This window comes from Dromiciops gliroides, chromosome 3 (assembly GCF_019393635.1).
Source record: "Dromiciops gliroides isolate mDroGli1 chromosome 3, mDroGli1.pri, whole genome shotgun sequence".
NCBI lineage: Eukaryota > Metazoa > Chordata > Mammalia > Microbiotheria > Microbiotheriidae > Dromiciops > Dromiciops gliroides.
The window spans coordinates 429,645,366-429,661,365 of NC_057863.1; the positions used below are offsets into that span (position 1 = coordinate 429,645,366).

The 16,000-nt window shown below is 35.9% G+C and overlaps 1 protein-coding gene across 1 annotated transcript in view; it reads right to left on the minus strand.

Moving 5' to 3' along the window:
* Positions 1 to 16,000, minus strand: part of ITPRID2 (ITPR interacting domain containing 2) — a 49,092-nt gene that overhangs the window by 4,484 nt on the left and 28,608 nt on the right. Inside the window, 22 exon segments of the mRNA XM_043993609.1 lie at positions 7,802 to 8,121; positions 8,124 to 8,172; positions 8,174 to 8,242; positions 8,245 to 8,265; positions 12,417 to 12,484; positions 12,487 to 12,566; positions 13,099 to 13,127; positions 13,129 to 13,170; positions 13,172 to 13,192; positions 13,194 to 13,229; positions 13,338 to 13,418; positions 14,541 to 14,581; positions 14,584 to 14,607; positions 14,610 to 14,736; positions 14,738 to 14,826; positions 14,829 to 14,868; positions 14,871 to 14,980; positions 14,983 to 15,016; positions 15,018 to 15,099; positions 15,101 to 15,273; positions 15,275 to 15,626; positions 15,628 to 15,714. Coding sequence (XP_043849544.1) covers positions 7,802 to 8,121; positions 8,124 to 8,172; positions 8,174 to 8,242; positions 8,245 to 8,265; positions 12,417 to 12,484; positions 12,487 to 12,566; positions 13,099 to 13,127; positions 13,129 to 13,170; positions 13,172 to 13,192; positions 13,194 to 13,229; positions 13,338 to 13,418; positions 14,541 to 14,581; positions 14,584 to 14,607; positions 14,610 to 14,736; positions 14,738 to 14,826; positions 14,829 to 14,868; positions 14,871 to 14,980; positions 14,983 to 15,016; positions 15,018 to 15,099; positions 15,101 to 15,273; positions 15,275 to 15,626; positions 15,628 to 15,714 — 1,975 coding nt within the window.

Genomic DNA, 16,000 nt, shown 5'->3' on the forward strand with positions numbered 1-16,000 from the left:
TTGATATGACCAAAAAAGACTTAATTATCTTAATTATCCTGACTCCTTTTACAAAATTTCCTATTTCTCAATCTGGGGCACTCCTATCCTTCCAGTCACTCAGGTTCAGAATCCTGTTATCTTTGATTCTTCACTTTCTCTCATCTTGTTTCAAGTCTTGTCCATTTTACCTCCACAAAAAGGATAACAAATGTATATTTGGAAAGGATCTTTGATGTTATCTAGTCCAACTCCTTCACCTTACAAATGAAGAATCTGAGGCTCAGAGAAGTGAAATGACTTATCTTAGCAGCCCACTTCTTTCTATTTACACGACAAATTTGGACCCTCTTACATTTTGCACTAGTATATTAACTAGTTTTCCAGCCTCTAGCCTTTTTTCCTCTCTAATCCATGCTCCACACAGCTTTGAAATAAATAGATATTCCTAATAGAAAGGGTCACTGGCTTGCTCAAGAAGTTTCAGTGGCTTTCTATTGCTTCAATGTTAAGATATGAATTCCTTTGGCATCAAACTGTCTACATATCTTTATTCTATCTCCTATCTCTGTGCCTCTGTTACAACAGTGCATAGCTAGAATACTTTTTCCTGACCTTTGCTTCTTGGAATTCTTATCTATCAAGGCTCAGCTCCAGACACCTCCTACAAGAAGCCTTTGCTGATTGCCCAGTTGGTGCTGCTTCCCTCACTGAAATAATTTTGTATTTACTTGTACTCACGTTTTTTTTTAACCCGGTAGAATTTAAGCTCCTTGAGGACAGGGGCTGATTTCTATCAATTATGTTTTTTGTTTTGTTTTTTTTGCAAGATTTTTTTTTTTGGTGGGGGCAATGAGGGTTAAGTGACTTGCCCAGGGTCATACAGCTAGTAAGTGTCAAGTGTCCTGAGGCTGCATTTGAACTCATGTCCTGCTGACTCCAGAGCCGGTGCTTTATCCACTGCGCCATCTAGCTGTCCCTTATTTCTACAAATTATAATAGGTACTTAATACATGTTTATATAAATGATTAAATGTAGTGACAATAAAATCAACCAATTGATTAGAACAAAAGCATTAGATAATTCTGCAAAATTATTAGCTTATAAAAAGAAAAGGATATAACACAACACTTTTTTTTTAGTGAACCTCAATAGCTTTTCTCAGGATACAGCATGACTATGAAAAATAAATGAATAGAATAACTTAATCAACTTTCATATTTTTAAGGTATCTTCTATCCCTTTATAGTTTAAAATGTTCAGAGCTACATAAGTAAAATAAAAAATAACTGATAATTAAGTACCATTAGTAGAAAAATGACATAAATGTAAAATTTGTTCCTAATGAAAATAAAGTACCTAAAAGGAATATTCACTTTACTATAATTTACCATCTATCTTTTTTAAAAGGAGAAAGGAATTGTTTATTATATTTCATTGGAAAACTCCCTTTCATTGTCTAATAATATTTAAAAACACCAGAGATAAATTTCTAGATAATTCATTTTAGTATATTTTCCACATTATGCTTTTTTTTCCCCCCTCAGGATACCACAGAGATGTTATTTTATTCTTTGTAGGAGTATAGTACACTCAAGAAAATAGCAATTCTATCAGTGTTTCTTTCTCCAGATGATCAGACACTGGGAATGCTTATCCAACCCTTTTCTTTGCAATTATATAACATCACCTGCAAATAGCCCCTTGTAAAAAGCTTTTAAATGTGTACTTCCTAAAATAAACCGATAATGCCTTCCCAAATTAGCACTTAAAATACTCTCAACTAGCTTTTAAAAATTCTACTTTTTATGCTTTCCTGTTAGCCCCATCCATTTCCTAAAATGTTGCTAAGTACATCCTGAACACATTTTAACTGAAGAACGTCCAGAAATGTTATTTCATCTATCCCTATCATGTCAAGTAGAACTATATTACATAAACTCAGAAAAATCCACATAGTTATTGCTATTAAAGTTAACTGAAGAAATAATCATCTGCCTCATGTTACATTGAATTATACCCATGTTTAAGAGCATTTCAAAAGTTTTTTTAAAATGAACTGGTATAGATGTAACTATTGTAAAGACCAGAATACTTGACTTAGCTACAAGATACAAGAAAGGAAAATAAGAGTAATTAAAGTTTCTATCAATCAACATGCATTTCCTGAGTGCCTACAGTAAACTCTACACCATGCTAGTATTACGGGATACGCACACACACCACACACATATACACCGCATACACATATAAATATATTAAATAAAAGTATTTTATTATTTTCCAGTTACATGTAGAGATAGTTTTCAAAAATTTGTTATATAAGATTTCAAATTTTAAATTTTTCTCCCACCTTCCCCTAGACAGCAGATAATCTGATATAGGTTTTATAACATATACATACACACACACACCCATAATATATATACATATATATATATATATAAACATTAACATATTTCTGCATTAGTCATGTTATAAGAGGAAGAATCAGAGTATAAGGAAAAACCTCAAAAAAGAAAAAACAACAGCACCCAAAACAAAAGAAATAGTATAGTTTCAATCAGCATCCATATTCCACAGTCTTTTTTTTTTTTCCTGGATTTGGAGAGCCTTTTCCATCATGAGTCCTTTGGAACTTTCTAGTACTGTTGTATTGGTGAGAAGAATTAATCTATCACAGTTGATCAATATGTTAATGTTGATGATACTGTTATGGGGGGAAATGGGGTTATGGGGTTTGGGTTAGGGGTTCTTAGGAATTCCTCTTTAAAGAATTACACCCTCTTGTACACAAAAGCAGTTAGAATAACATAATAATTTATTTCAGGGCTGAGGAAGGGAAGGGAAGGAAACAAAGAGAAATCCTTGGAATTCCTCTTGGGGAGAAAGGCATAGAGTGTGGCTCTGAGATACCAATCTCCTCGAGCAGGAGACTGGCAGGTACTTTTATAGCAGACTGATGTGGGGGGGGGTGACCAGTCTGACTGTGGAAAGTTACCTTTAGTGAGAGGTGGAGGACCATCCCCACTGGCAGTGACTAGAGCAATTGGGTGAGGGGTAGCTTCAGATCTCTCAAGCCACCCTCTCTCTTCAAGGACACAAAGGCGGCAGCTACACCCAAACTTATCTCCCCAGGGGTAAGGGAGACAGAATGAGGGTGGAGGTCCCAAAGCTAGCTCAGTCCAAATTGGTTCTACTTATCTCTCTAGGTGTATCTGTCCTCTGGTTTAGTTTCTCAAGGAGAAGACTCCTTGATGTGTCCCAGAGAACTTCTGGGGTGCTCTGTGCCCTCAACAATACTGTGTATAATGTTCTTCTGGTTCTGCTCATCTCACTCATCATCAATTCATGCAAGTCCTTCCAGGTTTCTCTGAATTCCTTCTGCTCATCGTTTCTTATGATAGGAATTCTATTACATTCATATACCACAACTTGTTTAAGCATTCCCCAATTGATGGGCAACCCCTCAATTTCCAATTCCTTGCCACCACAAAAAGAGCAGCTGTACAGGGGATATATTTTAAAAAGAAGACCTAATATAATTAACAAATACTATGGTTTTAGAAAAGAAGAAACCTCCAGAGGAAAGGAATAATACTACAGTAACAGCTATAACTGCAACACCCTGTAGAAGAGTTTAAAATTCTTGATAAATGTATTAAGGAAAATATGAGTAGTGAAAATGGAATACTTAAAGAATTCAAAGAGATAAACAAGAGAATGATATAAAGTAGAAACCTTTTTAAAAATCCAAGTTGAGTTCAAGGCATAGAGTATTTGGGCTATTCCAATGAAAGAACATGAAATAAACAAAGTGTTTAATGCGTGACTGTACTGCTACAATGGACTGGTCCTGAGAATACACTTTTCTTCATAAATGGTTTATTTTTACTCTACTCAATTCAAGAAACTGAGCACCTGTTATGTACAGGCCATGGTAATAGATACTGTGGACTATGTCACTATATTAAATAACACATTGTACCTGTTCTTAAGGAGCTAAAAAATCTAGCAAATACAGGGGGTGGGGTGGGGTGGAAAGGACACCAGAATACAAGGTAAGGAGAAAGACCAAGTCAATGCTAAGTCAGTGATCTTGAGTACCCAAAAGTAGGTAATGACAGAATGATATAGATTTTCTTTATAAGTGGCAAAAAAGGATAGAGGATAAAGAGCCTAGAAATACTGACAAGCAAGAATATGATCCCATCACTTTGCCCACTGAATTGGAGGGAGTGGGAAGTGAGGCTTCCAGGGTAAAGGACAACGCACATAATTTTGGAGAGCCATATTTCAGTTAAAGCAATGGGATGAAAGGAAGAGGTAAGAAGTGGGGTTAGGATATTGAGTGTTTGCTCACAATAAAAAGAAGGGTTAAACAACGGCATTATAAAAGAAATAAAAAAGAGGAAAAAGAAAGAACACAGCTATTGGGATAAATTGGAAGAAGAAAGGATGTTTCACAAAAAGGAAGCAGAGAAAAGAAGTTTTATCCAGGTAATCTGAATACATTGAAGGCATTCTAGGGGGTGATAAGGATTGAGGAAGTAGCAGTAGACGGAAAAAATGAGCACTGGGTCCAGGAAGAAAGGATAGGATATTGTTATTATTGGAATACATCAAGTTAATAAGGGAAAAGACTCAATTTATTGAAGTGATGGAAAAGGTAATGTACACATGGATAGACACAATTCAGTGTTCCATGGGATAAGTTGGAATTGCCTCCATAAACCTTATACCCTATACCCTCCCTATAGTGTTTACAGTAATCTAGTGTTCTCTATTTAGGCAACAGCGGACTCCACTGAAAGTAGGAGAAAAGCATCTAATTCCTGGGAGAAATGGTAAAATTCACTTTAGTAGCAATTTAGTATGTATAAATATATCTATCCACTAATATTGAAACCTATGGACTAAATCCTTAGACCAGGAAATAATCAGCCCAAGTAAGATTTTTTTTTTTTTGGTGTGAAGACACTGTCAAGATGGATTTGAAGGAAAAAAACCTCATTACTTACACAGTTATGGATCATTCAATTCCAATAACCTTTGTATAGAAAAAGTTGCCTTTTTCATATCACAAAGAAATCACAATAAAGCCAAGTAAAACACCTGCTATTTAAAATTATATTGGCAGAGTTGACGTTTAAGAAAAAAACTTAAAAGCAATAAACCAAAGCATCAATATTTCATGAGGTAAGAAAGAAATTCTTATAAAACAATGCAACCACTTGTTCAGTATTTGACATTTAACATTGTTGAAATTAGTTTCTGTGGGAACATATTCAGCTATTCTGGTAAGTAGCTTTGTATTTTTTAATAGCAGTAAACAGTTATAGGCCATTGCTCACGTACATTATAATCCACCTAAACATATCCTAAGGCAGTCTAACTTTTTCCTTCACAACATAAGGTCACATAAACTACAGAAATGGATAAAATTTAAATCAGATAAAGGCTAGTGACTGAACAAGGGTATCAAGAAAGCTGTTAAATAGGAATATTGTACTTTAAGTGTTTTGTCACTAAAGCTAAATTCTACAAAGTAATACGTTTAATAATGCTATTTTTTTCCCTCCCAAAATTTGGTCTATAGATTAGAGTGATCAATTCACTTTAAACACTTATTGAACACCTCTATGGAAGGCATTGTGAATACAAGACAAAACAAAAAACAATCCTTGCTCTCAAAGAACTTCTTGAATAAGGAAAGAGGATCAAGAAGGCTTCTTGCATTGCTGGCAAGGAGGGTGGCACTTAGGTTAAGGCTTTACAGAAGACAAGGATTCAGACAGGGAAGATGAGGAAATAATGGATTCTAGGTATGAGGATGAGCTTGTATGAAGGTATATGAATAAGAAATTGAAAAAGTTCCAGGAATATCAAGTGGTCCAATGTGAATGGAATATTTGGATAGAAATAATATGTATGGAGGGCAGTATGAAACATAGCTGTGAGGCAGATAGGTATCATACTGTATACATTCTTATATACCATATTAAGACATCAAAAAGTTTTTTAATAGAATGGGGCATGTTCAGCATTGTACCTTGGAGGAGTTACATAGAGGATAAATTAGAAAACAACCGACCAATTAGAAAGAGAACATATAAAAATTAGTTGAAAGAACTGGAGATGTTCAGCCTGAAGAGTTAAATGAAGACATGAAAACTCTCTGTATATATGAAGAGATGTAATGTGGAAGACTTGATCTTTCTGGACACACGTGAACAAAGCTAAGAACAAGAGGTAGATTTAGATTGGATTTAATGATAAAATTCCTGACAGTAAGAGCTACCCAAAACTGTAATCGGCTACCTCCTGACAGTGGATTTTTGCTCTTACAATAGATCTTCAAAGTGAAGGACAGATGATCACTTCTTAAGAATTTTGTAGATATAGGTTGTCTTTGGGTTGCTTCCAACCCTGAGATTTGGGAATCTTCTTTTCCAACCATTAGGAAAGAATCCAAGGTCTTAGAGTCTTATAGATTTTGAAGTATAACCTTTGCTGTACAAATACTGAATAAAGGAAAATGGTAAGACTGCAAAGATGAACATTAAGTCAAACAAGGACTAAAACCATCAGAAAAGTTGTCTATCTTCAGAGATTCTTCTGTTAAGTGATCCACACTCTTTACAGTATCTACTAACTACACTACCAAAAATATACTAAATTCTGTAAACTCTTCCCAGCTAACAAAATTCCCTTTTCAACATGAGCCCAAATTTAATGCAAGTTTTTGAATTAAATACAAAAAACCCAATCATATTATTCACATTCTTTCCCCTCTCTGTCATTCACCTATTTATATGGTCTTAGTCTCTGTACATCATTCCCACCTGCAAAATAAATTGAACAGAGCAGATTCTTTCCATCCTTTACTATGGTGCATGTGCACAACACATTTCCTTTATTTTAATCAAGTTAGTTCAAATTATAGAAGTAAAGAAAAAATTGTGATGATTACTCTTACAGATGAAGAAATACATGAAGAGAGGTATTTTCCCTCTCAACATCTGTACACAGACTTCTACACTGTGCTGGGAAATTTATCCCAGGAGTCATTACTATATTGTATTTTCAAAGTTCATGAAACTTATTTCCCAACATAGATTTGACTTAAATACAAATCAACCAACAAGTATTTGTCAATTTCCAAATAGATTCCAAGCACTGTACTAGGTACTGGGGGTAAAGACAAAAATTAAATAGTCCTTGCCCTCAAGAAGATTACATTCTATTGGAGGATACAACACAGGGATCTGGGGGAATCATGAGAGGGCAGCTGGGGACAAGCTTCCTTACAGAAAGTGGTGCTTAAGATGAGTTGAAGGACACAAAGGATACTAAAAAATGGAGGGAAGGTGGCAGTATATTCTAGGCATAGGAGAAAATGGTGCAAAGGCACCATTAGAGACAGGAAATAGATTGTGTAAGGAATAGCAAGAAAATCAATTTGGCTAATCTACAGCATGAAGGAAGGAGAATAATGGCTTGATCCAACAGGCAATAAATAGGAAGCCACTTAGTAGATGAAAATTATATCAACACAGAGAGCCACAAGTATTTCTTTCTTTTTTTTTTAGTGAGGCAATTGGGGTTAAGTGACTTGCCCAGGGTCACACAGCTAGTAAGTGTTAAGTGTCTGAGGCCAGATTTTGAACTCAGGTACTCCTGACTCCAGGGCTGGTGCTCTATCCACTGCGCCACCTAGCTGCCCCACAAGTATTTCTTAAATCAGTGAGTTTACTCTCAATAAAATATCTAACCCTTACAAGTTCTCCATTTAAAGCAATTAAAATATACTTTACTCACCTCCCGTATGACTTGCTGTAACTCATCATGCTCCACATTTTTCTGACTTTCCTCAGAAGCTGGCAGCAATGGTACATTCTCAAGCTTTTGTTCCATTTCAGATTTAGGTTCTACAGACTCTGTAGCTTCCTCAGCTTTTCCAATTTCTTCAGAATTTTCAGGAACTGGAGGGGTCTGAACTGAGCCCATTCTAGAAGGAGCAGTTGGTGTTAAGGCCACAGAAGCTCGAAATACCTTCTTGCTTGGCAAATGGGTCTTGGCCTTGCTAACTGAGTCAGTAGAGATTACTCCACCTCTTCTATTTGCACGAGAAGGACCAGACACACAGAGGAAGAATCTGATGTGGCTTGGGAGAAAACTGATTCTGAACCTTTCTGCAGCAGGAATTTCAAAACCCAGTTCTCCAAGCCCTAGTCCCAATTCAGACTTCAAATATGGACTGCCTCTTGCATCAGTTCAGTGACCTAGAAAAGTCAGAGAATGAATTATTGTATTTTTTCCTTGAGAAAAGAAAACAATTATTCCTAACCTAAAGAACAAATTCCCAGCAAGAGCTTTGATATAAAAAAATCCATGTATATGACATATACAGATACCACTTCATTAGCTGTAACATCGCCTTTGTCATATGAACAAGTAAAACTTAAAATACTTTGCAAATATGGACATAAATATTATAAGTGATCAATGAAATGCCAATGATTTGTAAATTGTAAATTTACTGTTATAATAAAGGCATCTTGAAATCTTACTGCTGAAAACTGATTATTAAAAATGCTTCCTCTCCACAAAGTGATTCCAAGTAGTTTAAAAAAGTTTAAAAGAAAAGTCAGAATATGACTCAGGGACTCAATAACTTTCTGAATTTTATTCCTGTTAAAAAAATATAGTAGTTGATTCTGAAAAATATAAATTCCTTAAAAGGTATGTTAGGCACTCTTGATGATGCACTTTATTTTTTGGGCCATAAAGAGAAATCACTACTGTTAATTAAACAGCTTTCTAAAGAGACACAGTTGTAAAGACTTTCAGAAATATCAAACTTATAATCCAGGCAATTTTCTAACTTGCCCAAAGTCTATATATTTTAATATACTATATCTATACTAAGAAAGATCTATATTTATGAAATGCCATCATCTTGTATCATTCCTTTCCACCAATGATTTAAAAGCAGAAAGTCTTACTGGTTCCACTACATTCAATGGAGAAGGGCATTGACAAGTTATCAGCACTTCTACTTCCATACATTCCATAGAAGAGTAACAAAAAATTTTTTTAAATTTCAAATATCTTATAACATATGAAAAGGAATTGAATAAATATACCTACATATATAATAGAAGTCACTTTCAACTTTCATGGGATTTTATTGCACAGGAGTGATTAATTAATAGCTGTTCTCAAAATAAGACTACAATATACCATTCTGACTCTATTTTGTCACAGACATGCATATAACTTCTCAAAGAAATGTTGCTATTACCTTAAGTCAATTTAAAAGTGAACCAAAAAAAGTCAATTTATGGGTGTTGGGAGATTTACATAAATATCTTAACAGGTTCTAATTCTATATTTTTCTGCTCCACTTAGTTACTATATTGTTAGTGAAAGTAATATACTCATAATGAAAAGTCATTTATTGTAGCACAACACCATGAGTCCTTTATGGTTGCTGGAAAGGGAGAAACTATAAAGACTCAATTTCACAAAAAGAGTATTCAGAAATATGGACAGTAGTAGAACAGAAAGAAAATAAAGTCCATTTCTTTTATCACTCTCTATTTTGTGTGTTCCTTTTGAAAGTGTTCAGCCTAAAACCTCAACTGATTGGATCTAGCACGCATGCAAAAATAAGGAAGGAAAACAAAATAAATATTGGTAAAATAGTCACTGTTATATGAAAGAAGAGAAACTTATAAAAGATAATTGAGTTTATCTTGTCATTTTTTCTAAATTTAAACCTCAACTTTTTCACTGACTTATTCCTAATATTCCTCCCTAATACTCTCCATTGTTTGAAAAAATAGAAAGGTAGAGCCAAGACGGCAGATTAGAAGCAGCAACCCAGATGAACTCTCCAATGTTCTCTTCCAAACAACTTTAAAATAACACCTCAAATGAAATTTTGGAGTAGCAGAGCCAATAAAAGGTCAAGGTGAGACATTTTTCCAGCCTAAGACAACTTAGGAGGTTGGCAGGAGAGATCTGCAACATCAGGGTGTAGGCTAGCCCAAAGCATACAAGACAGTGGTGGCAATAGCAGCAGTAATCTTGGAAGCAGCAGAGAGGATAGAGAACTACACAGCTGGTAATTTGTGAATGTGAATGGCATGAATTCAACCATATAATGGAAGCATATAGCAGAATGGATCAGAAATCAGAATCCACCAATACTGCTGTTTACAAGAGATACACTTGAAATAGAAAGAATATACAGAATTAAAATAAAGGGCTGAAGCCAAATTTATTATGCTTCACCTGAAGTAAAATAGCAGGAGTAGCAATCATGATTTCAGACAAAGCAAAAAGCAAAAAAGATACCTAATTAAATGAGATAATAGGGAAACTACATTTGCTAAAAGTTACCACAGACAATTAAGACATATTAAAAATTTTTACAGAAAATTCCTTTGATAAAGGTTCATTTCTCAAATGTATAAGGAACTGAGTCAAATATATAAAAATAAGAGCTACTGCCTAACTGATAAATGGTCAAAGGATATGACAGAAGAAATCAAAGGTGTATAGTCATAAAAAATTGCTCTAAACCACTAATTATTACAGAAATGCAACTTAAAACAACTCTGAGGTAGTTACCTCACACTTATCAGAAATGACAAATGTGGGAGAGGATGAGGGGGAAATGGGTACACTAATAAACTGTTGGTGGAGTTGTGAACTAGTCCAAACATTCTGAATAACAATTTATAACTATGCCCAAAGGGCAATAAAGTTGTATATGCCCTTTGACTAGCAATACCACTATTAGGTCTGAACCAAAGATTTTAAGGAAAAAATATGTATGGTAGCTTTTTTTTGTGCAGCAAAAAATTGGATATTGAGAGGATACTCATCAATTGGAGAATGAAATGAACAAGTTCAGGCATATGATTGTGATGGAATTCTATTGTGGTATAAGAAATGATGTGGGAAGTGATTTCAGAAATATGAATTATACAAAGTGAAATGAGAAAAAGTAGGAGATTACTGTGTGCAGTTTTTAAGGATGACCAATTGTGTGTGAGTGGCTGAAATTAGCCTTGGGTGCCCCAAACAGGCACCGCAGTGTACTGCTCTCTTCAAACCACCCCAGCCATGGAGCCCCGCTCACCATGCACAGCCCACGCCCTGCTCAGGGGGGCCTCAGCATGTGCCAGCTTTCTCCACCCAGCCCCCAGCTCCCAGCACAGGGCATGGGGCTCTTCTGGCCCTGGAGGCGCCAATGAATTAGCTTGGCATGTGTGGGCCCGGTCAGCCTGAGTTTCAAGAGGACAAAGGGCGGACAGTGAAGGAGGAGACTGAGAAAAGGAGCACTGAGAGGGAGACTGGGAAAAGGGAGGAGACTGAGAAAAGGAGAAAAGAGTGAAAGGGGGAAAAACCGAGAGAGACTGAGAAAGGGGGGCTTTCAGTTAGTAGGGGAGATGACAATACTAGTGAAGCAGAGGAGGTGGCTGACAGTGGAAAGTAAAGGAGCAGAGCAGTGAAAGGAGAGGACTGAGAAAGTTGAGGGGTGGCAGATGGTGAGGCAGCTAATAGCCAGCTATAGCTTTACCAGATAATAGCCAACAGAATAGCCAGCCAGCCAGAAGTTCACATATTAAGACCAGTTAAAATATTTTTTTTTACATTAAATGGTGACCATTGCAGGACTTACGGGCCAGTTATAATTTTAGCTAGTTATAATTTTTCAGATAGCATATAATTTATAATTTCTCAGATCAAACAGTTATATATTTTTACATGTGAAAGACTTGGCAACTGTCGTCAGTACAATAATCTAAGAAAAGTTCAAAGGATTTATGATGAAAAATGTGTCCACTTCCAGAGAGAGAGCTAATAAACTTGGAGTGCAAATTAAATTATAATTTTCTTGTTTTTCTTTTCAATTGCAATATGACTAATATGGAAGTATGTTTTGCATCATTTCAAATATATAATTGATATACTGCTTGCCTTCTCAGTGGGTGGGGGAGTAGTGGGGGAAAATTTGGAACTCAAAATTTTTTTTTTTTAGTGAGGCAATTGGGGTTAAGTGACTTGCCAGGGTCACACAGCTAGTAAGTGTTAAGTGTCTGAGGCCAGATTTGAACTCAGGTACTCCTGACTCCAGGGCCGGTGCTCTGTCCACTGCGCCACCTAGCTGCCCCCAGAACTCAAAATTTTAAAGAGAAAAGAGTGTTAAAAATTAATTTTTAAAAAATATAGAATAAATGAAGCTTTTAAATCAACTAAACATTGATGCCTTATTTCCTACATTCTAATAAGAACTATAACAAATATCATTTAAGAATTAAGGTGGGTTTAATACATCATTTACCTGAAATATTGTGATAAAATACCCCCTCCCCAGGACTATTTGGAGACATATAGCTAATCATTTTGTTATACACACCATGAGTGTTGGAGAACGATAAGGTGATGTCACATGCAAAGTTCGAAGTTGCTCTTCCAGACCAAGTAACGTTCTTCTAGCTGTAGTTCTAGTTCCTGAAGTTCCATTCTGACTGAATTCCTCAAACTCTGAAGTTGATCAACTTCATATCTAATTTTTAATTATTAGGAAAAGCATGAATGAAAGGTAGGTTTCAGCATTATGATAACAGTAAAAAGACAACAACTAGAAAAGGCTAACAGTGGATTCTAAAAATCCTAAGTTCCTCAAGGAATGGTGGTTAGCAAAATCTAAATGTTTTCTTCAGTTCCTCAATAAACCTCAAGTCGACATTCAACAAAATGAAACAAAAAGACACCTAATATAAAAGATAGAGATGCTTAGTCTTTCCATTACCCATTTCACACTGGAAATTAAATACAGCTTGCTAAGCAAAATAAGCAAACAGTCTTAAATCATTTTGGCAATTCTTTTTTTTGGGGGGGGGGAGGCAATGAGGGTTAAGTGACTTGCCCAGGGTCACACAGCTAGTGTCAAGTGTCTGAGGTTGGATTTGAACTCACGTCCTCCTGAATCCAGGGCTGGTGCTTTATCCCTTGAGCCACCTTGCTGCCCCTTGGCAATTCTTTTTTACAACAAAAGTCTAATTAATTAATAAAAGAAGAAAATATAGTGTTTTTACCTTTCTTCTTCAGTCATATGATGGTAAACCCATGGTTTGTTGACGTAACATCGCCAGTTCTAAATCCATCATTTTGTGTTCTGAACAAATTCAGGACTTCGCCTCATTACTTGTAGTTCCTGAAAAGTATTCTGAAATAAAACTGTTTTGCTGTAATATTTTGGCTACATTTCACTTCCAAACTATGTAAAATATACATATTTTTAAAAACTCAGGATAATTTAAAGTTATAAACTCACTTCATAAAGAGGTAGAATAGATGATCTCTGAGTAGCATATGGGGAGGCAGCAGCAAGATCATGTCCTCTCATCACTGGATACTACACAAAGTAAAAGAATTTGTGAAATTTTAAATTCCTTTATCTCCAAATAGTTTAACTCATCTCTAAGGGATTATAAAAAAAGGTAAAAGTTTGAGATGTATGTTATTTATCTTCCTATTTTGCTTTGGTGTAGCAACTTAAATTTTTAAACAGGAGCTAAGATTTGGTCAATAACAAAACCAAAATCTTTCAAATATGTAACTCACTGAAAATTACAGAAAAAAATTATGTTAATCATGGTTTCCATTTGCATACCACTTGGCTAATTACAAAGCACTTACTCACAACTTTGAGTTTGGTAATCCAATATCCTATCCCATTTTACAGATGGGAAAAATAAATGGCATTTTGAGACAGTGGCTATCCATTCTCTCTGATTCCTTTCAAGGACTATCTAAATATCCCACCTGCCCTGTTTACTGAAATATTAAGACTGCCTCTAGTCTGACACCTTTCTAATCCATGTTCTATACAAGTTACTAAAGTTGATATTCCTAAAGCACAGATCTGACCATGTCATTCCCCTGAGCATGGAAACCATTCAATGGTTCCCTAATGCTACTATTATAAAATAGAACTCCTTTGTTTGACATTCCAAGTCCTTCACAATCTGGCTTCAGATATCTGTCTGGACTGAATTTCACATTATTCTCCCTCATCCACTCTACTTCCAAAAATCTAATCCATTTTCTTCATACACAACAATCCCTGTTCTATGTCTTTGTTCTGGCTATCTTCTACTACCCATAGCTCTTATAATTCATCATTTCCTCAAGGTTAAAGCTCAAGTGTGCCTCATACAAGAGGACCTTTCCTGATTCCCCAAGTAGCTACTTGTGCTTTCTTTGAAATTACTTGCATTATCTATGCAAATGTTGTTTTCCCCCCAAAGAGAGTGAGATCCTTGAGGCCATGGACTCTTTAGATTTTGTCTTTTTTTTTTTTTAACAGCACAGCGTCTGACATATAGTAGATACTTAAAAAACACTTTGTTGACTTATCAACATATTTTTGTATAGTTGAGTACATTATATGTACTTTCAAATTTGGTAAATACAAATAATAACTAAGACAACAATTTTTTTTAAATCCACATTTATAACAAACTTTTATCTTTACCTGAGAAAGATTCTGCAGTGAATTTCTGATATCATGTAGTATCTCCGCAGCTGCATTTCAATGGCAGAGGAGGATTCATGGAACATGAACGATATGAATAGTTACTAGGTCTGTGTGAGTATGGGCAACCCAAAGGAGGGCCTATGGCACAACAGGAGGCACCCGACATGTTTGGAACACTGTGAGTACTAAGTTCTCCTCATGTGTTCACATAGAGGCCTTTCTTGCCAGTCAGAGTGGACAGAATGAAGTGAACAAGTAGACTGTGAGATTGGGGCTGGGGACTATTATAAACGGTACAATCCCTACTATGATTTGATTCTTCCATCAACTTGTTGATTCACACTGTGAAGTTTCTTTTTTCACAGATGGAGAGATGAAGAGTGTAGATTTAACTAAAGAATGGCTATCTTGTTCAACTGCCTCATTTTCTAATTCCGTTCCTCTTCAGGTGTATATTTAAAGGTGAAGGAAGTGTGGACTACATCTAGTCTCTTTTCCTGGGGGCAATCGGACATTTACAGAAGACACAACTGTTACAGACTCATAAAGTGTAGGTTAAAGACTGAGATCTTCTTAGAGGATACCCAGACTTTGCAAATAGGTACCTTTGTTTTAACAAATCTTTGGATTTTATCAGGCTACGCCCCACTCTAGGATCAGAGAGATTACAGACTTTCATTTGAGCCCTCTGTAAAGCCACATTAACTCTATCAACTGAAGAAGGAAGAGACCACAGTTTTTTCAGAGCTCAGATGATCACATTTGCCCTCAATAGAAGCCAATGATTTAAGAATGTGGTGTGTTGTATACTGGGTAAATTCATAGTCATTACTCTTATCTACATCACTTTCCGAACTGGCATCCCGAAGTAAGGCAAGGTGTCTCTCCTGGAGGTAAATCACTTCACTTTCAGTAACATGACCTCCTTGATTAGGGGGAACCTGTTCACTTCCTTACTCTGTCCCATCCTCACGTATCAGGAGGCTCTGATTATCTAACTTTCTTTTTTCAACAGTTGTTGCTGTCTTTTCTTTTCCTTCTTGGAGATGTATGAAAGATTCTTCCTCAGAGTCATTAAGTAAGGTTGGTCTTTGCAGATGGTGTTATAAGGTCTTCACCAAGTGATGTAACTGTTGTCTCACTGTCACAGCTATCAGCACTGCTCCCATTGCTTGCAGAGGCTCATGAACCTGTGAAGAGAATACAAGGGACCATGGATGGGGAAGTAATGACAAAATACAGTTGCTGACTGCCCAAGATTCTTATATACCATTACTAATGTATTAGAAACTAAGGCATTTGGTATAATAGCAAGAAAATGGATTTGAAGTCAGAAGACCTGGGGTCAAATTGTGACTCTACCCACCATAAAAAAATCCCTCTAACTCTTAAGTCCTCAGTTTCCTCAACTCTAAACTGCAAAAGTTCAACTGGATGATCTCCAAGGTAACTTCTAG